We start from the raw sequence: 19,657 nt of genomic DNA, 5'->3' as shown, positions 1-19,657 counted from the left end.
CATAGAAACAGAACATTATAACTGCATGAACAATATTCCAAATAAGTAACTATGATTAAGTTCCCCTCATTGGCTCATTCAGTTCTCTGTAATTTTTCTGCTGGATTTTGAGTCAGTAAACTGCTTTCAAGAAGCCTCTCCTTCCAGACTAAAGAGTCCTAGAAATCCTGACTCAGTCTAATGGTATGCTGTGAAATTTGTCTAAGCTATGTCCACTTGGAAGTCTGTACCCAAAAGACTATTCTTGAAAGTATCTACAATAGTTTAAAGTACCTGATACTTTCCATGAGGCTTTGAGACTGTCCCTGAACGTGCAAACTTTGGCCTACAGCTTATAAGAGAGCCTTCAAGCTAGCATCAGAGAAAAACAGAAACGATCTGTAAATGACTGTCCTAGCTCAGGCTGCTGTAACAAAGCAATAGACTGGATTAAACCACCAACTTTGCTTTCTCAAAATTCTGGAGGCTGGAAAGTCCAATATCAAAGCACCTGCCCACTTCTGTGTTATAGACTGTTAACTTCTTATATCCTCCCATGGCAGAAATAGGGTCAGAGAGCCCTCTGGGGTCCCTTTTTACAGGGCATTAATCCCATCCATGAGGACTCCACTTTAATGTGACTTAATTACCTCCCCAAACCCTCACTTCCTAATACCATCACACTGGGGACTAAGATTTCAACATTAAAAATTTGGGGGGGGACAGAAATATTCACTCCATTGCAATGACTAAGACTGAAGGTTATAGGTAATTACTATATCCAATAATAGAATGAAAGTAAAAAAAATCTCTGTGAAAACACAGTGCATAACTGTTTCACAAGAATTTAACAATTATTTCCCCTGGGGGAAACAACAGTGGCAAATCTCCATGTCCTTTTCATAAAGTACACAATTTTGGCCATGTTTATGTTAATAACATTTTAACTAAACAAATTTAAGCTAAAGAAGGCTGAGTTGATTTATTTACCAACTTTTCCTATAAAGCTCACACAATAGTGTTGATAATTAAGAAATACGGAGCACATAAAGTAAACTTAATTATTTCTAATATCTTTTTATTTTTTAATTTTTTAAAAGATTTTATTTATTTGACAGAGAGAGAGAGAGAGACAGCACAAGCAGCCACTAGTGGCAGAGGGAGAGGGAGAAGCAGGCTCCCCACTGAGCAGGGAGCCTGATGCAGGGTTCGATCCCGATGCAGGGCTTGATCCCAGGATCCCACGGTCTTGGGGTCATGACCTGAGCCTAAGGTGGACACTTAACCAACTGAGCCACCCAGGTGCCCCTAATACCTTTCTTTTTATAAAGTGAAAGAATAGATTCCTCCATCCTGGTCCTCCCTCCCGCAGGAAATTTCACAGATACATTTAGGTGTAAAATAGATCCTGAAATTTTTATTTTTCTTTGTTCAAGATTTGACCTTGGGAAGGCAAAATTAAAAGAGATGTCAGAGATAATTTGATCATTTGATTAAGATAGGATTATAGGTGCCTGAAAAAGAAGGCTTGGTTATCTATTTAATTAAAGGGACAATACATAAAAATGAATACAGAAGAATGTACTGTAGCATGATTATAAGAACTTAAGACATTTCTCAAATGAGGAATGTTTGCTCCTTTTTCTTTTTAATAATTAAAGATATGATAAAGTCAACATATAGAGCATAGAAGATTTATTCTGGTAAGACAAAATCTCTGCTATCTAAGCAGAAGGTAAAGACGAAACTTTTACTTTCGGGATTGGTGAATGAGCCAAGGAAGCAAGCCCGTTAAAACAGAATGAACTTTGCCAAAATTGTAGCATAGCCCAGTATCTTTTCAGACTCTGGGATTACACACCAAGACAGACAAAATCCACTTCCCTCAAATTTTGTCTTTCACAATGCCGTTCCATATTCTAGAACAAACTGATAATTTGAAACATACTATTATTTTCTCTTGAAAAATAAAAACACGTACATAGTTGTATTTCTCTGTCATTATTGCAGGCGCCCCAAAGTTCATGAATATTAACACAATTTTATACAGCTGTACCTGTCCTTTTATACCTTAAAGTGGCAAAAAGAACCATTTATTAACTTAACTCAAAGATATCACTTAATCCATAGCATATTGAAATAAGAACCAAAAGTATATTATGCTCAGTAATCAAGGTTTTAATATTCTATCCAAGAAACAATCTAGGCTTGCCATGATTATTAATTAAGTAACTCAAACTAATTAAATTTCCTAAAGTTCTTGAAAATTATCTTTAATCTGACACAATTGAAAACATACGTATTGTTGGAAAAGAATGTTTGTTAGAATTATGATTCAATTTAGTGGAAGCCAAATTTTATTTTAATGTACAGAGCTTTAAGAAAGAAAATTAATTGGCCATATTTTTATTAGATTGTAATAACCAAGTAATAGTGCGTGAAATCACATATCACAAAAATATAAACCGTATATATAACTGAGCTGTCTCAGAAGATTTTAATGATAGTGTATATTTATACCATGTCATAGACCCAATTACCAAGAGAAAAACACAAGTGAACAACAGGGAAATGGCAATTCACTATGAAACAGAGTAAATTATAATGTATTCTGAACAAATATCAACTCTTACTGGAAATAAAGATACTGTTTTGTACCTAAAAGAAGCAGTCGACTCTTGATTTCAGTTCAGGTCATGATCTCAGGGTCCTGAGATTGAGCCCCAAGTTGGCTCTGAGCTCAGCATGGATTCTACTTGTCCCTCTCCCTCTGCTCCTCCTCCTGCTTCTCTCAAATAAATAAATAAATAAATAAAATCTTAAAAAATAAATGGCTTCAGAATTCTATTCCTTCTATACCCACATCTTACCTATCCAGTTCCTTTTGATACTACTTAGTTAGGAAGGCATACAATCCTAAGACTGTAGACAAGATTTAATTTGCTTGAATGGAATAAAAAAATGGAAGAGTAGAGATATCAGAAATGTCATACAATGTATAGAAAGTAATATCCTTTTACAAGTGGGATATGGGGCATGGAACATATAATATTGTGCTTCTACATTTGATATTTCAGAATGACTCAGTTATTATATTTCATTGATTCCAAAATGCACATTTTTTCATATTTAACATCTCAAAAATCTGGATAAGGTTTAGGTTGATAGCCATTGGCTGTTTTTTTCCACATTTGTTATCTTTTCAATTGGGATGTATCTTATAATCAATGGCATCTTAGGTAAAATATGGTATTGTTTGTCCTGGATATGCTATTCCATGACATAAAGATGTTAGACTAGAAACAGCTTAGATGCCAAATGCTAAGGAAACTATGTTCATAGTCACAATATGGGCTTTGAACAAAATTGTAGGTAAAGAAAAACTTTTTTCATTCACAGAATATGTAATGGTGAACAAAGCAGACACAGCTACAGCTCCCATAAAGCTCAGTGACTACAGCAGCATTGTCCAACAGAAATATAATATGATCTATCTCATGTAATCACAAATTTTCTATTAGTCAAAATTAAAAAAAGTAAAAAGAGGGACACCTGGCTGGCTTGGTTGGTAAAGCATGACACTCTTGATCTCAGTGTTGTGAGTTTGAGCCCCACGTTAGGTGTAGAGGTTACTTTAAAAAAGGTAAAGAAAAAGAGGGGAAAAGTAAAAAGCAATAGATGAAATTAATGTTAAGAATATAGTTTTATTTATCCCTATATGGCCAAATATTATTTCAACAATCAATACTTTTTAAATTGTTAATGAGATATTATAGTTTATTTTTCCCACTAAGTCTTTGAAATAGGGTGTGTGTTTTATACTTTGCAACACATCTCAGTTTAGATTGGCCGTTATCGGAAGTGTCCCATTTAGCTATATTACACAGCACACAGCACAGGTCTAGAGGCAGAGATGAACTTTTTACTTTTTTTAATATTTATTTTAGAGAAAGAGAGAGTGTGAGGAAGGCGGAGGGAAAGGAAAAGAGGGAGAGAGAGATAGAGGGTGAGCACAAGTGGGGGGAGGGAGGGAGAGAATCCTCAAGCAGACTCCCCGCTAAGTATTGAGCCCAACGGGGCTTGATCCAGGACCTGGAGACTATGACCAGAGCTGAAACCAAGAGCCAGATGCCCAATCGACTGAGTCACCTAGGTGCACCAAGGTGAACTTCTTTTTTTAATTAATACTGTTTTTTTTTGGTTTGTTTTTGTAGCTACTTTTCCTTGGATGGGGGGATATTTTTATTTTTTGAAGAGGTAAAATTTACCAAATTTCAAAAGTACCAAGGTATTCAGTGAAAAATAAGCCTTCCTTTAATCCTGTCCCCAGCCAACCTCCTCCTGTAGGCAACTGCTTTTAGTAATTCTGTGCATTTGCAAATATATCCATATATTTTTCTTCTTTGTTTTCCACACAAATAGTAGCACACTATACACAGCTTGGCACTTTCTGTTTTTGTTTTCACTTAATATATTTTGGAGATTTTTCCATAGCAATGTATGCAGAGCTTCCTCATTCCCTTTCACAGCTGCATAACGAATACAATATAGTTTAACTTTTTAATGGTAATTAAGATATTTGTAATCTTTTGTTATTATAAAGTTGCACTATGAATATTCATGCACATAAGTCACTTCATACTCAAAGGACTGTATTTGTAGGATAAATACATAGAAACAGAATTGCTGAACGTAATTATAAGAATTGCTAGAACATATGCTTCCTATACAGATTTCCATTTTGCTCACCATTGTACCCCTAGAACCTAGAATAATATTTGGCACATTCTAGAGTTTCACTATGTATTTGTTGAATGAATTTATAAAGTAGGAAGTGAGGCTTGTTTTTCATTCTTTCAGCAGTTACTGACTCAATCTGAATGGTACTTTTTGGATCTGATGCTTGTATTATTACTACTTTGAGCATTGCTTTTCCTAGAAGTCCTCTCTCCCTTGGTTTTCCTCCCTCTACCACATCACTCCCCCATCTGATTTAGAGGCAAAACAAAGCTGGGGAAATTACATTATATTTAGGACAGAGGGTTTTTTTTGTTTTTTTATTTTAAGACTTTATTTGAGAGAGAGAGAGAGCGCGCGCACACACACAAGCAGGGGGAGGACAAAAGGAGAGGGACAAGCGGACTCCCAGCTTAGCTCGGCTCAGCGCAGAGCCTGACAGGGACCTCAAGGCAGGGCTTCATCCCAGGACCCTGAGATCCTGACCTGAGCCAAAGTCAGAGACTTAACCCGCTGAGACCCCCAGGCATTTAGCGCAGACTTTTTAAGACAAAAAGTATTAGGGCTAGAGACAGTCATCACTTAATGGTAAAAGGATCAACTCACCAGAAATAGATACCAAACTTACATGCATTTAATAAAGTAGCCTCACACTATAAACGGGAATATCAACGGAATTACAGGGAGAAAAAAATGAAATCTATCATCATAACAGATTCAACACTCTTAATTATTGATAGCCCATATATGTCAGTGTGTCAGGAACACTTCTCCAAATCGTTACTGAATGTAATAATACATTGTAAGGGTATGGGGTGACAGTATTTTCTAATGGGTGCTCAAAATACTTAAGTATGAAAGACCTAAGGAAGCACAAATGAAAATAGCTGTAATAACAGCCCTAGCAAATCTGAATTTCACGGAACGCTTGTGAAAAGAACATGGATGTTTCTTCTTCAAAAGTAATTGACAAAACTTCCAGCTAGTAGCACTTGCTGAGGAAGTGAAGGGAGTGAGAGAGTCACATCCAGAACCGAGAAGGCAAACAGGAAGGAAATGTGAACATTTTATTAACATTCACTCAAAAACATTTATTGAACACTTCCTACATGCAAGAATTCTACTAATTACCATCCACTTCAGATCTTCAAAGAGCCTCAAGAACAAATCACTTTTTAAAAATAATTCAGATATTTACATATTACTTAAAAATTTTAGACAAATCAAGGTCATTACAGGACGAGAAAATGGGCGCCAGAGAATTTAGGCTCAGGCAGCGAGGACAGCTATGAACAGTCGGCGGGGTCCTAGGACAGCCAAGCGGCTGCTCCTTCCTACAGGCGGGACTGTGGTCAGCTATGCCTGTGCTAGGAAGGGACCTGGGGGGAGCTTATGCGCAGGCGCGTGCCGCCTAACTCTGCCGAGGAACGAACCAAAGTTCTCTTTTCGGTCTCAGACATGGTGAGTGAGGTGGTTCTTTGCTGTGGCTGCCCGGGTGGCGTCTAGGTCGAGTAATACTGGGCAGCTCAGTCACCCTGATTGCTTAACAAGTCATTGGAGAACGGTTGGGTTAAGACACCGGCTTTGGAAGGTTTCTTTAGGCTCAGAGAGGGTGAAGAATTACTCAGCGTTTTCTGCAGACTTCGGGAGCGCACGTATGGCTTCTGATTTTATCTAGGCTTTCTCCTAAGAGGCAGGCCTCAAGATTCAACGGCCCGATTTCTTCATTCCTCAAAAAAGCCGGGCCAGTCGGTGGTTCTTTTTTCCTTTCTACGTTTTATGGCTGAAAATCTGTAATGTCATTACTGGTATGGTCTTTGAAGATGCAGTGTATTTTAAGTGGGATCTGATGGAAATTCTCAATTCTTTTCGGTAATCGTCATGGCCTACTTACAGTGAGTTTAATGCTGTCTCGATTACAATAAGAAATGCGGAAACTAGAGCAGCATCCATTTCCTGAGGGCTTGCTGCAAATGAGGAAACTAAGACTAAAGCTGGAGAAGATGAGGCTAGAGGAACTTACTGATAAATAACCTAGGATTAATAAAATTTCGTTAAAGAATTTTACTGCAAAGTATGCGCTAGCTATATTTTATATATAAATATTTAATATTTTTATTTTAATGCTTCAGCTTTCTGCTGCATGTAAACTAAGTTCTGAATTGGCAAGATTGGCTGTTCTGTGGTGTTTATTTAAGTGAAAAATAAGCAACATCAGATGAGGGTAATAATTTTTCGGGTCAATGATGAGCTGGCATGTATTCTGAATCTGAAGTTGATTATTACTACTTTAGCTCTAGAATTACTCTGAGACCTGAAAAATACCCGAATCTTTACAAGGGCTTTAGTGCTTAAGTTCTTTCTGGTTAAGATACTTAGCAGTTTTTATATAGAAAATTTCTGTGTGGCAAGATGGAATGAGAGTGTAAAGTTCAGATGAATATTGAATATACACTGGGGTCAAGCATTAAAAAATGAACAGTTACGAAGTCACTGCTTTTTTATTTTGAAAGGGCACACCGCAGAAGGATGTTACTATCAAGTCAGATGCACCTGACACGCTATTGTTAGAGAAGCATGCAGATTATATTGCGTCCTATGGCTCAAAGAAAGATGATTATGTATGTATGATTTCATGTTGAAAGTTTGTTTTATTTTGAAGAAATGAGACTGTTATGGGTAAACAGTAAGTAGGTCAGTATTTGTGGCCCATTAAAAATGGTAACTCTTGCATGCCAAGGACTGAAGATCTCTCCATGAAGTGCAGTGAGTGTACCTTTTGCTATCTTAGGTTGAGGTCTATCAGAATTAACCGTAGTTCTCAGAGGCTTTGACAGACCAAATAGATTCCCCATCTGCCTGGATTTTTAAGAGGTTTGAGGTACAGAAGGAATGTGTATTTTTGTACTTGAGGTATTATTTTCAAGGTCAGTGATGTGTTGGCATGTATTACCTGAATTTATGGCTGATGTGTAGTAACACTTTAGCTCTAGAATTACGCTGAGACCTTGAAAAGGTTTTACCTTAAGTTTCAAACCTTGAAGAATAGTTTTCCTCTCTGGGACAATCTTAGAAAAAAGTAATGAAACTGGAAGTAAATATTTTTCCCTGTAGTGTCCAAACAACTGAATTAATTTACCATCTTGGGAAACATCTAGTATTGATGAATTTCCCTAAGACTACTCACCTGATTTAGAACCTTAACATGTAATGCATTGGTGACTAGCATAAATTTATTTCTTACTAGTCTCTGTACCAGTTTTTATGTCTCTTTGATTAGCCACTGTTAGCTGTTTTATCTTTAGCATGCCTTGGCCATTTTGGTTTTCAAGTAGTTGTACCACTTAACTAATAGGGAGTAGATAGGCTTTGTACACAGTCCGTATATTAATAGAATGGATGTCTGAATAAGTATGTAGGTACTCTGAAAGAAATACTCTGTCCCCAAGCTTAAAAAAAAGTTGGTATATTTTTGACTTAACCTTGTGGTTGGCTCTAAGGAGAGATTAAAGTCCTATTTGTATTGTTAGTCACAGATGAGGTTATCATATGCATCTCGGATACTACCCCCTCCCGAGCCACAAATTTGAAATAGATACTGACGTTAGGATCAATTGAATTAAACAGTAAGTGTGGCTAGTTAGTTCTGTGTGTTCTATCACTTTAATAACCCTGCATCAATTCAAACTGGCACATTAAAATAATTGTGTATTTTAGGAGTACTGTATGTCTGAGTATTTGAGAATGAGTGGTATCTATTGGGGTCTGACTGTAATGGATCTCATGGGACAACTACATCGGATGAATAGAGAAGAAATTCTGACATTTATTAAGTCGTGTCAGCACGAGTGTGGTGGAATAAGTGCTAGTATCGGACATGACCCTCATCTTTTGTACACTCTAAGTGCTGTTCAGGTAAATACTTAATAATTATTTAACAATCTTGGTAGTGTATTCTCTTACCTGAGAATGGAGAAAGTGAATTGGGTATTAAGAACATGACAAACTTGGTATCTATGTCAAAAAAGTTTTCCTAATCGTTTCAAAAAAATTGTGTTTTCTACAAGGTCTATGATGTGATGGCATGTATTAGCTGAATCCAAAATTGATGTAAATTGTAAAATTACACTGAGACCTTGAATGGTAAAGTGTTTATTTTCAGTATATGTAAATAACTTGAAAAACACCAAGTAGGGTAAATGTTTTAATTTTGGAAATAGTGAAGATTCACAATTACGGCTTTAAAGTCTACTTTTGTATATGTAAGCTAATATATTTAAAAGTTTCGGAATGCTAAGTTACAATTTATATGTAGGAAATAAATTCTTTACTACGTTACTGGTTTGGGTTTGTTGATAATGCCTGTGGCATAGTAGAAGATAGCGAAAAGGTCACAATATGCATAGACAAAAGGACATGGTTGCTTGACAATTTAAAAGGTAGTTGAGGAAGAACATCATTAGAGCAAACTTAGTGTTGAAGTATTTACTTGTTTTGTTTTTGTTACAGATTCTTACTCTTTATGATAGTATTAATGTTATCGATGTAGATAAAGTTGTGGAATATGTTCAGAGTCTACAAAAAGAAGATGGTTCTTTTGCTGGAGATATTTGGGGTAATGTCCATCTAATCCATGCTACCCAAAATACCAATATTAAAATCTCTGTTTTGTGTATATTGTAGTGATAAGGTTTGTTGAAAGTTTTTAAGTACAATAAATTGGAGGCTTTGCTAATAATTATAAGGAGATTTTTAAGTTTTTGATCTTTTCAGGTCCCACTAAGCAGCTGGTCTTAACTGAAGTTAACTGGTCTGCTGGAAGTTCCAGCATGCACTGTGCTAGTTATATCGAACTGGATATACTGGAACAGAGGGGGCCAGACTAAAATTTGAGGTAGGTGAAATTTTTTCCCCCAGTATTTGGTGGCTTTGTAAAGTTTTTTTTTTTTTTTTTTAAATAAACTATTTACTGGAGAGGGAGAAATATTCAAAAAACTTTACAAACTTACTGGATATTTGAGTGGAGGGAGGGAATAGTACTATACTTGATAAATGTAGATAATCTTTGCTTTAGGGCTGAATACAGTGCAGGCCGGAGAGACCAGCTGCTTCATGGGATGTGAAAATCTACTTTTATATAATAGGGTAAGTTTATTGTCATTATTAGAAATTGAATAGTCCTTTTGGTACTGTGTTACCTTCCCTTTCTGGGTGATCTAAGCAACGTAAGATAATTTTGCTGTATTTTTGACAAAACAACTATCTAGTTCTTGGATTCCTTAGAAGTGATTTTACTTCACATTCAGCTTTCCTGGTGATTTAAAAGTAAATGTTAAGCTTGAACTCATGGAAATTTAAACATGGTAGTTGTACAGTTTGTTTTTAGTTAACTGGTAATTATATATTAGGGTCAGATGCCTCTGGTAACAGTTTTGTTTAGATTTCCTTTTTCTTTTAGGAGAAATTGATACAAGATTCTCTTTTTGTGCGGTGGCAACCTTGGCCCTGTTGGTAAGTTTTAAATATTGTATTGGAATAATTAAGTGCTCATGATGATTCTGGAATTCAATAGGCTTATTTTTTTCTGTTTGTAGGGGAAGCTAGATGCTATTAATGTGGAAAAGGCAATCGAATTTGTTTTATCGTGTATGAACTTTGATGGTGGATTTGGTTGCAGGCCAGGTTCTGAATCCCATGCTGGGCAGGTAATTTATTAATGCAGATTAAAATAACGTCAGTTTGTCAGTTTTGAAGGGATAAGTGTAATAAACTGGGAAAATATATTAATAGTAGTTTCAGTGCCTGTTACATATGACTGAAGTTAATTTAAATGTAATGTGGAATGTTACATAAGAATTGCTTAAATGCAGATAAAGGCATTTTTACAGCAGTTTTATATACATTCCTTGTTGGTGGAAGCCCCTGGCCGAGGCAAGCATAAGTAGGTTTGTTACCGTGAAAGATACATTTTTATTTTCCATTATTCCCCCACACACACATGAAGTTTTATTTTTTTAAGTAATCTTTATACCCAGTGTGGGGCTCAAACTCACAACCCCAGGATCAGGAGTTGGATATTCTTCCAATTGACCCCTATTTTCCATTAGTTTTTAAGTAGTTGGAAACATTCCTTTCCCTACCTATCCTGAACACCTATTTGCTTGTGCCAGAGAGGCAAATTGTATTTGTAAGTAGTATTTGTACTGTTGTACATTGTATCCGTAAATAGTTGTCCAATAAAATTTGCTTTTAGAGCCACCTGGCTGGCTCTTTTGGTAGAGCATAAGACTCTTGATCTTGGGGTTGTGAGTTTGAGCCCCATGTTGGGTGTAGAGATTACTTAAAAATAAAATTTTTTAGAAAAATTTTTGCTTTTAGCCATGAACAAATGTTGATAATAGTATTTCATTGCAGAATTGGATCCCAGAATTAGTATGTTTGGATTCGTTCAGATATTTATGTGATATTTACATGTTTGCAATTCTGACTTGTTAATAGAAAGCAAGTTTTTAGACATAAAATGGTGTTTTGAGTAGTTTTTATCACTACATTACTGTTGAAAAATTATTATACACATGTACTTTATGTCTGTAATTTTAGATCTATTGTTGCACAGGATTTCTGGCTATTACTAGCCAGTTGCATCAAGTAAATTCTGATTTACTCGGTTGGTGGCTTTGTGAACGACAGTTACCATCAGGTGGACTCAATGGAAGGCCAGAGAAGGTATTGTTTCGTAAGATATACTGTGTTCTAATAGCTTTATAACTACTATAGCTTCTTGTAAATTGATAATGTGCTATTATCCCTTCCGCCGTTGCAATTTTTCAGTTGTACTTCCTAAAAAAAATGCTCTTGGCAAAAGTAAAACAACTGGAGTGAAGATACTTATTAATTATGGTATCCATTTAAAAGGCTCTTGAGGAAAAGATGTGTATGCTACCTTCTGATGATCTTTTTATGACAAACCTGTCTTCTGGTCTTCCCTGTCCTGAAGTGCATTCTGGAGTTACCTGAAGGAAAACAAAAAAATGACAAATATCTTAGCTTTGAAATGTATTTGTATTCAGACATAGTATGTATTCTTAAAGCGTCTTTTTCCCTATCCTGAAGTTCTCGTATTTTTCAGGCATTGAAATGAAGCTATTTCCTTAAACTTTTAGTTCTAGACCTATGCCAGGGAAAATCAGTCCTGCATTAAAAGCTTTCTTTATATCTGGGACCCGAAGAGTACTGTTAATGAACACGTGTATCTTGTACAGAAATTTCCGAGTCTGATTATGGGTGTGAAAGGACAATTAATTTGTCAAATCAATGATTTTTAAAAATTATGTTACAAAATTTTTATTTAAAATCTTTATTAATTTTTTTAAGAAAAACCCAATTTTTGACAGATTGATTTGGAGAAAAGGGAATCAAATTTTCCTTTGCATGTCCACAGTTCTCATTAGCTCTCACACATTATGTTCTAAATTGTGACTGTAAGGGCCAGGTAGTAAATATTTTCAGTTCTGTAGAATATACAGTCTTGTTTGCAAGTACATAACTACCCTAAAGAGCAGATGGTGCCATAGACCATAAGAAACCAGTGGGCATGGCAGTGTTTCAGTAAAATAACAGTGGTTACATTTGAATTTCATATGATTTTCCTATCACAAGACTATGTTTTTTGTTTTCCTGGTTTTTGGGGGGTTGATTTGTTTTTTTAAGACTGTGTATTTTAAAAGACAGTTTACACATAGAAAAACTTATTTGGTTGTAGTGTAGTCTAGGTTTGACTCAGGGGCTGTAGCTTGCTGGATCCTTGACAGAAAATATGATAGGGCGTGGTGGTGCTTTTGTCTGAGTCATTCTATTTTTGTCTTAGCTTTGCTTGGTCAATGAGTAAGTTGGGTAGGGAAATACCCACAGGTGGTTTCTAGCTAGTTATAGTCCAATGAAAAACCTGCGCAACTTTGACAGTTAGAAAATGGGTCAGGGTTGGGATTGCCAGGAATCTGCACTTAGAGTGTAGGACAGTTTTTTATGTGCCTGTGAATCACCAAGTGATGTTGTTGAAATGGTTCTTCAGTCGAAGATGAGATATTCTGCATTCTTTAAACCCAGATGACCCATGTTTTGAGGAGCCAGGCTTTTTAGGTTGTTTTAAGCAAGTATATACCTACCTGGACAGCACTTGTTGAAAATGCTCTACCTAGGGAAATAGAACATATATCACCATGGATTTCATGAGCGTTAACCACCAGCTTCTTGGATAAGGGGCGTTCATTGCAGATAAAATAAAAGTACAGGGATAGTTGTCACTGAGTACCTAAACTCTGAAACATTTAGCATAGGTATCTGTGGATTGAAATGTTTGGTCTTTATGCCAGTGATTATCTTTAATTCTAAGCAATTGTATTTGTGGATTTTAGCATCTCTTAACTGCATGTCGGTCTATCCCTTAATCTCCACCACCCCATGTTTGGACTAGAGAATAAAATTGTGGCAACTGCTTGTGTTTTTTTTTTTTCCCTGCTAGTTACCAGATGTATGCTATTCATGGTGGGTGTTGGCTTCCCTAAAGATAATTGGAAGACTTCATTGGATTGATGGAGAGAAACTTCGAAGTTTCATTTTAGCATGTCAAGATGAAGAAACAGGAGGATTCGCAGACCGACCAGGAGATATGGCAAGTATATTTCTAACCTGTTAATGTAATTCATTGCTTTGAGTTACTTTTATGGCATTGCCAGGCTTAGAAATGGATGATTTTCAAAGTGTTGCTTTTAAAGCAGGATACTTTTTTGGTGATTTTTATTTGAGAATATATGAAGACTATAGAACAAATTTACAGAAATTTGTATCACTTAATTGTCAGAAAAATAGTGTATGGTAAAAGGTCCTATGTTAAAAAACCCCACAATTTGAAGCCATCATTTTTATTTTAGAAAACTAAGCATTTATTCAAGTAAAGAAAATAACAGTGGAATCCAATATAACTTGTTCAGAGGTAGGGTTTTAGAAGTTTTCATTTTTGTAATGCTCTATAATTCTTATTTTTTAAATAGGTAGATCCTTTTCATACTTTATTTGGAATTGCTGGATTGTCACTTTTGGGAGAAGAACAGATTAAACCTGTTAGTCCTGTTTTTTGCATGCCTGAAGAAGTACTTCGGAGAGTGAATGTTCAGCCTGAGCTAGTGAGCTAGACATTGATGGAGACGTGAGACATTGCTTAGTATAGTTTTGCCATCTTAACATTTCTGTAAAATGCTTATCAAACTTAAAAATGACTACTGTGTTACTATTTTGTATATGAATTGTATTAATTTTAATAAATTATGTAATTATACATAATGTAAAATAAAGATCTTTATCTTCAGCTTTAGATTTTCTTCCGCAATGCTATTATTCTGAGTACACTATTTTGTTTCTGCTTCCTTGTATTTATTTGTATGTTTCCTTAACAGCAAACGCAATTTAAGGAACTATTGAGTTAAAGAAGTCTTGTGTTCTACTTGTTTTTCCCATGTGCTTCTTTCATGTTATATAATAATGGCTAATGTAAATTGGTCTCTATCAGTGAGAATGTTAACTGATGAAAATTGATAAATCCATCCATATATGAATTAAAAGATGCACCAGAATAAATGGCTGTTGAAATTTGGGACTGTTTCGTAAGTTTATGGTTACTCTGAATTGATGACAGTAATTTAGGTAAATGACGCATTTCACTGTCTTAGAATAGGACTGCATTCTGGACTACATTCTTATTTTTTAAACATTTTTATGTCAGAATGCCAGCCACGTACCCAAGGAATTGTTGCCCTTTAAAGGAAATAAAGCTGATAGTTTCCAGAAAGTTTTTTGTAACTGTTTCCCAAAAGACTAAAATGAACACAAGTATTCCTGGGACTTTTAGATTCTTGATAAAAATAAAGTATTTCGGTGAACATTTTTCTTGAAATGGAAGTTGAAATTTTCTCAAACATGTTGGCAATACTCTAGTAGTTTTTTTTTTTTTTTTAAGATTTTATTTATTTATTTGACAGAGATAGAGACAGCCAGCGAGAGAGGGAACACAAGCAGGGGGAGTGGGAGAGGAAGAAGCAGGCTCATAGCGGGGAGCCTGATGTGGGGCTTGATCCCATAACACTGGGATCACGCCCTGAGCCGAAGGCAAACACTTAACTGCTGTGCCACCCAGGCGCCCCAATACTCTAGTAGTTTTAAGAATGATGATTAGTGGGGCTCTTGGCTGGCTCAGTTGGTAGAGCATGTCACTCTTGATCTTAGGGTGGTCAGTTCAAGCCCCACAGTGGGCGTAGAGTTTACTCAAGAATGAGTAGTTTACTCAAGAATGGTTCACTTAAACATCATTCACCAATGCGGATTTTAACATCTCGAAAAAGAGCAGATTCTTGAAATTTATACCATTCTTTTGACAGTTCACTAAAGAGTTCAGGCTGAATTGTCACTATTTTTCTGAAAGTTTGGGATTGGTTGGAACATAATCTTATTAAAATGGTATCGCTGAAAGTATTTGAAGGAATTTTGAGGATTCCAGTCATTGCATATGGGTGAACTGTGCTGTTAGACACCTGACATATTGAGGTAATTTAGCAATTGCATGAATTCAGTTTTGTTTTATTGAACTATGGTTGACACAGTTGCATTAGTTTCAGGTGTACAACATCGTGATTTCACAAGTCTGTTAAATTATGCTCAGTAATGTTTGAGTATCTTCCAATAGCGGTATCCAGAGTATTTTCTCAATCCTAGTTTCTCTGTGAAGTTGGTACTATTTCTATATTCAAGAAAATAGGCACAGAATTTAATTTCATGGAGGTCATTTGTTGCAAAGCTAGAGTTTGGATTTGTATAGTCTGTTCTTAACTAATTTGGACCTGCGGTACAAGAAATTGGGAACTGTCCAAGAGAGAGCTCATCCATTCTTGACCTAGTTCTTAGGGTACTGTGCAAACTGTCATGTGCTTAATGGATGAATATTATCTCGTGATAATGACAACAGCCTTGTGGATATTTAAGCTGTAGGAGGTTAATGTCTCCTGTGTTTCTCCATAAGAGCAATGTTAGGTGGGCTGAACGCTGAAATTTGTTTACACCATCATAGGCATTCGGTGTCCAGTGATGGACAGTTTGTAAATTTAAAAAGCTCAGTGTATTTGGGGGTGTGGGAAATGTTCAAAAGCACCAAACACCTTTAGTAAAATATAGTGCTGTGAGTATAATGGGGCTACCAAATTAGATGGTCATTGATAGGCTCTGAAGAATTCCGTTCAGAGGATCTATGCAGATTGAGGAGAGCTGCACTTCAGATTAAGCTCTTAGGTGAAAGGTGGCGGGTGAAAGAACTGGGCACCGGTGGGAGAAAGGACTCAGGCGTGGACGGGCGAAGTTGGGGCTCGCTGCGCCTGCGCACTGGGACTCCGTGCGACTGCGCGCGGTGCTCGGGCCTTTTTCTGCGACGCTTCTGTACTTGGCTCCGTGAAGGGGCGCTCAGCAATCTCAGACTTCTGCCTGGGAAGATTTGTGAGAATGCTGAGGCCTGAGGTCTCGTCAGTCTTGCCTTCTGTTGCTGCGGCTTCCCCCGCATTGGGAGAGCCTCGGTCTCAGGGTCCTCGCTGTAATTTCGGACTCCAGGAGACTCCTCAGAGCCGCTCTTCAGCGCAGGCCTCTGCGTCCACTCCTGGCACGTCTGGAGCCGCCGGCGACCGGAGCAGCAGCCCAAGTCTGCCTGGCCACCCGCCTCGTGCCCGGCCAGCCCCAGGCAAGGAGTGGTTGAGTGGATTCACCGGTCAGCTAGAGGTCGGCCGCTCCCGGGGGTTTTGAGGAGGGAGCGGTGGCGGGTGGTTACCTCAGAAGTTTCAGTTGTGATATGGTTGAGAGGATGAGAGTGGGGTGCTCTAGGAATTTGATGGGTCCGAGTGAGTGAAAGGCTGGACTCTTCAAATTGTTTATTACAAGGCGGCGTTGGTAAATGGCTCAGTTCTGTGGAAGGCTGCAGTAACATCCGGTATACTGCCCCTCTTCCTCCCTCCCAAAAGTATGACAAATGGCAGAATTTGTGCAGGAGTTTGGCGATAGGAGTGGTTCCTCTTGGCTCCTGAACTAGGATGGGATGAAAATAGATTAAATTGAGCATTTCATCTAATTCAGTTGGATAATATGTTAAGACATACATAAAAATGTATGTCTTTCAATTCGAGTTCAACCCTTTTATTTCATATTTGGACAACTCTCTCTTCATGGAAAAACTACCTCTTCTTTTACACACCATTGCAGCACAATAGTAAGGTAACATGCCAAATCCAGTGGTCACTTTTTAGTTCACCTGTGTTTAATGTTCTTGACCAGTCTTCTCTTGAACTCTTAATTTGGTTTCCCTAATTCTACTCTCCCCTGTTTTTATCCTGTCTTTCAGAGAACTGCTTTGCTCACCTTTATCAGTTCCCAAATTATGGTTTGTCCTTAGAGTTTTGGGATTTTTTTTTCTAGGCCACTTCTTGGATGTGATTATCACTGCTCAGATCTCCCCTATGCTCCAGATTCCTATTTCAGACTGTCTTCTGAAGTTTCTAGTGGGAGACCAATGGACACCTCAGACTAACTATATGATTAATTGAATTCATCTCTCTACAGTTCCTTGACCTGTTTCTTTTACTTAACTCAATCACTGGATTGTCTTAATCTTAAACCTGTAAGACTTCAACAGTTTCCTCACTCACAACATCCAAACAGTTAATAAGTCCTGTCTTTATCTTTTAAATAATTCTTTTCCTTTCTGTCTCTGTGCCATTATAGGCTCTCATTATTTTATGTGTGAACTATTGCATCAAACTCTGGCTTTGATGACTGGGTAAATGGTAGTACTATTTCTTGATAAAGTGAGTTTTGTAGGAGAAGCAACTTTTAGAAGGAAAATGAGTTCTGTATGGACATGTTAAATGTGAACAACCTCTAGGATCTCCCTATGGTCACACTGAGGCAATTGAATATATGGATCTTGGATTAAGAAGAGAAATTTAGGGAGATTCAGATTTGAAGGTTACCAGTATATTTGGGGCCAGAGGGGAGAAGATAAAGAAGATACAGCAAAATAGAGGTCAAGGAAATTGGAGGGCAACTAAGACAAGTGAGTAAGTTTCCAGAACGAGCTTAGAGTCTAAAAATAGCCTGAGGACAAGAAACAGCCCTCTCTGTCTCTAGCTCCTGGTAACCACTCCCTTCCTTAGTTCCTTTAAGTCTACATAGTGGAGCACACAGGTTCTATACACTTCTTTATGATGATATCCTATACCTTATCCACACCTTTGCAAGTATTTATCAAACTTCTCAAAGTATTCTAGTTTGAATGTGTCATCAAATCCTACTGGTACCTGTGTAAAGGAGTCTGATTATATCCTGTGGTGGGTGTGGGGAGACACTGAGGAACTGTGAGAAAGGAGATACGTGATGAAATTTCTTTTTCAGAAAGATCACTAGTGATGATGCATGGATTAGAGAGGCATAATACTAGAGGCATAAGGAGAACAATTAAGAGACTTGCAAAAGGTCTGAAGAAGATGTGGGCTTAAAATAGGCTAATAGGAGTAGAGATAGAAATTTTAGTAGTTTTAAAAAAATTTTTTTTACTAGACTTACTGATCAGGTGTTAAGATTGATGAAAGGGGAATTAAGAGTGATTCCTGAGTTTATGACTTGAGTGACAAGGTACAAGATGTTATAGTTGGCCACAAGTGGTAATAAATAAGTTTTGAGGGAAACATAATGAGCATATTTTTGAACATTTAAAAGTTCTGGAAAGATATCTAAAAGTTTATATCCAAAAGGTAGTTTCATTTAGGGACCTAGAGCCACACTGATAGAACTTTCTGTGATGATAGAAATATTTCATATCTGTGCTAATATGGTAGCCAACAGCCAAATGTGGCTTTTGAGCGTTTAAAATGTAGCTAGTGTGGCGAACAGAATTTTTAATTTTAATTATATTTTTATATTTAAATAGTCACATGTGTTCAGCAGCTACTATATTGAACAATGGAGGAATAGACCTAAAAATGGTTCTTGCATTTTTAAAGGGCTGAAAAGTAAAAGAATATTTTGTGATATGTGAAAATTATGTGAAATTCAGATTTCAGTGTCTGGAAGTAAAGTTTTATTGAAACATAGCCATGCTCATTCATTTACTATTGTCTATGGCAGCTTTCCCAATATGGTGTCTGAGTTGAGTAATTATGACAGACGGTATGGCCCACAAAGCCTAAAATATGTACCATCTGGCCCTTTATTTTAAAAGTTTGCCAAATTGCTTTACAGTTTAAGAGAAGTTAGGGCTGTATATGAAGGTTGAGGGTTATAGATAACTAGAAATAGATATTAATAGAGACCAATATAATAGATGAGATGCCCAGAGAAGATGTATAATGCTAATTTGTGAGAAAAGGTAAAAAAATGTGGAACCTTGGGAAGCCAACAGTTAAGAGGCAGACAGAGGAAAAAGAAACTGGCAAAGTAAACTAAAAGCAAGTGGTTTAAGGAGAATCAGAGTTGTCATGGAAGTGAAGGGGAATAGGAGAAAAGAGCCCCAATATATATTTTTAGGAACTTTTATGTGCCAGGACACTAAGCTAGGCTGTTCATATATATTCTTTCTAATTTTATGGCAATTCTGTTAAGTAGGTATTATATCAATAAGAAAGTGCCCGAACAGGGAAATGAATCCAAGTGGATCTAAAACTCTTTTTATACTACTTGCATGGAAGAAAGGAGTGTCAATGAAGTTAAATCAAATGAGGAAAAGAAGTCTTGTAATTGCTATACAAAGTAAACATATATGGTATATTTGAAGATTAGAAGGTAATTTATAATTTTACCAAGAGTAGTCTCCACTTGTAGAAGCATATTAGCAAGCACTTTTCCTTATATTTTAGCACAA

General features: G+C 36.8%; 2 protein-coding genes and 3 non-coding genes across 5 annotated transcripts in view; all 5 read left to right on the top strand.

The window, feature by feature from the left end:
• Nucleotides 1-6,105: 6,105 nt before the first annotated feature.
• On the top strand, nucleotides 6,106-14,365 carry RABGGTB (Rab geranylgeranyltransferase subunit beta). The gene is made up of 9 exons (XM_008690708.2): nucleotides 6,106-6,177; nucleotides 7,230-7,337; nucleotides 8,434-8,631; nucleotides 9,226-9,331; nucleotides 10,175-10,227; nucleotides 10,311-10,421; nucleotides 11,317-11,442; nucleotides 13,238-13,387; nucleotides 13,767-14,365. Exons 1-9 carry the CDS (start codon nucleotides 6,109-6,111, stop codon nucleotides 13,905-13,907), a joined length of 1,062 nt encoding a protein of 353 aa, XP_008688930.2. The 5' UTR covers nucleotides 6,106-6,108; the 3' UTR covers nucleotides 13,908-14,365.
• Nucleotides 6,955-7,033, top strand: LOC121102127. The gene has a single exon (XR_005834219.1). It is a non-coding gene; the product is annotated as a small nucleolar RNA SNORD45 (small nucleolar RNA).
• Nucleotides 7,643-7,726, top strand: LOC121102126. The gene has a single exon (XR_005834218.1). It is a non-coding gene; the product is annotated as a small nucleolar RNA SNORD45 (small nucleolar RNA).
• On the top strand, nucleotides 8,783-8,854 carry LOC121102128. Its single transcript, XR_005834220.1, has one exon. It is a non-coding gene; the product is annotated as a small nucleolar RNA SNORD45 (small nucleolar RNA).
• Nucleotides 14,366-15,304: 939 nt separating the features above from the next.
• Nucleotides 15,305-19,657, top strand: part of MSH4 (mutS homolog 4) — an 80,838-nt gene continuing 76,485 nt past the window's right edge. Inside the window, exon 1 of the mRNA XM_008690707.2 lies at nucleotides 15,305-16,489. Within this exon, the coding sequence (XP_008688929.1) occupies nucleotides 16,258-16,489 (232 nt within the window). The 5' untranslated portion in view covers nucleotides 15,305-16,257. The remainder of the gene's footprint in view (nucleotides 16,490-19,657) is intronic.

This window comes from Ursus maritimus, unplaced genomic scaffold, assembly GCF_017311325.1.
Source record: "Ursus maritimus isolate PB19 unplaced genomic scaffold, ASM1731132v1 scaffold_12, whole genome shotgun sequence".
NCBI classification, from domain to species: domain Eukaryota; kingdom Metazoa; phylum Chordata; class Mammalia; order Carnivora; family Ursidae; genus Ursus; species Ursus maritimus.
Note: the sequence above shows the minus strand (reverse complement) of the source record. Positions and strands in the feature narration are given on the sequence as shown.

What these genes read in the sequence shown, in the direction of transcription:
- RABGGTB (XM_008690708.2), top strand. Translation starts at nt 6,109, where the DNA reads ATGCGCAGGCGCGTGCCGCCTAACTCTGCCGAGGAACGAACCAAAGTT. An exon ending in GCTCAAAGAAAGATGATTAT is followed by an intron (nt 7,338 to 8,433) that starts GTATGTATGATT and finishes TGTGTATTTTAG; the next exon opens with GAGTACTGTATGTCTGAGTA. An exon ending in TGGCAACCTTGGCCCTGTTG is followed by an intron (nt 10,228 to 10,310) that starts GTAAGTTTTAAA and finishes TTCTGTTTGTAG; the next exon opens with GGGAAGCTAGATGCTATTAA.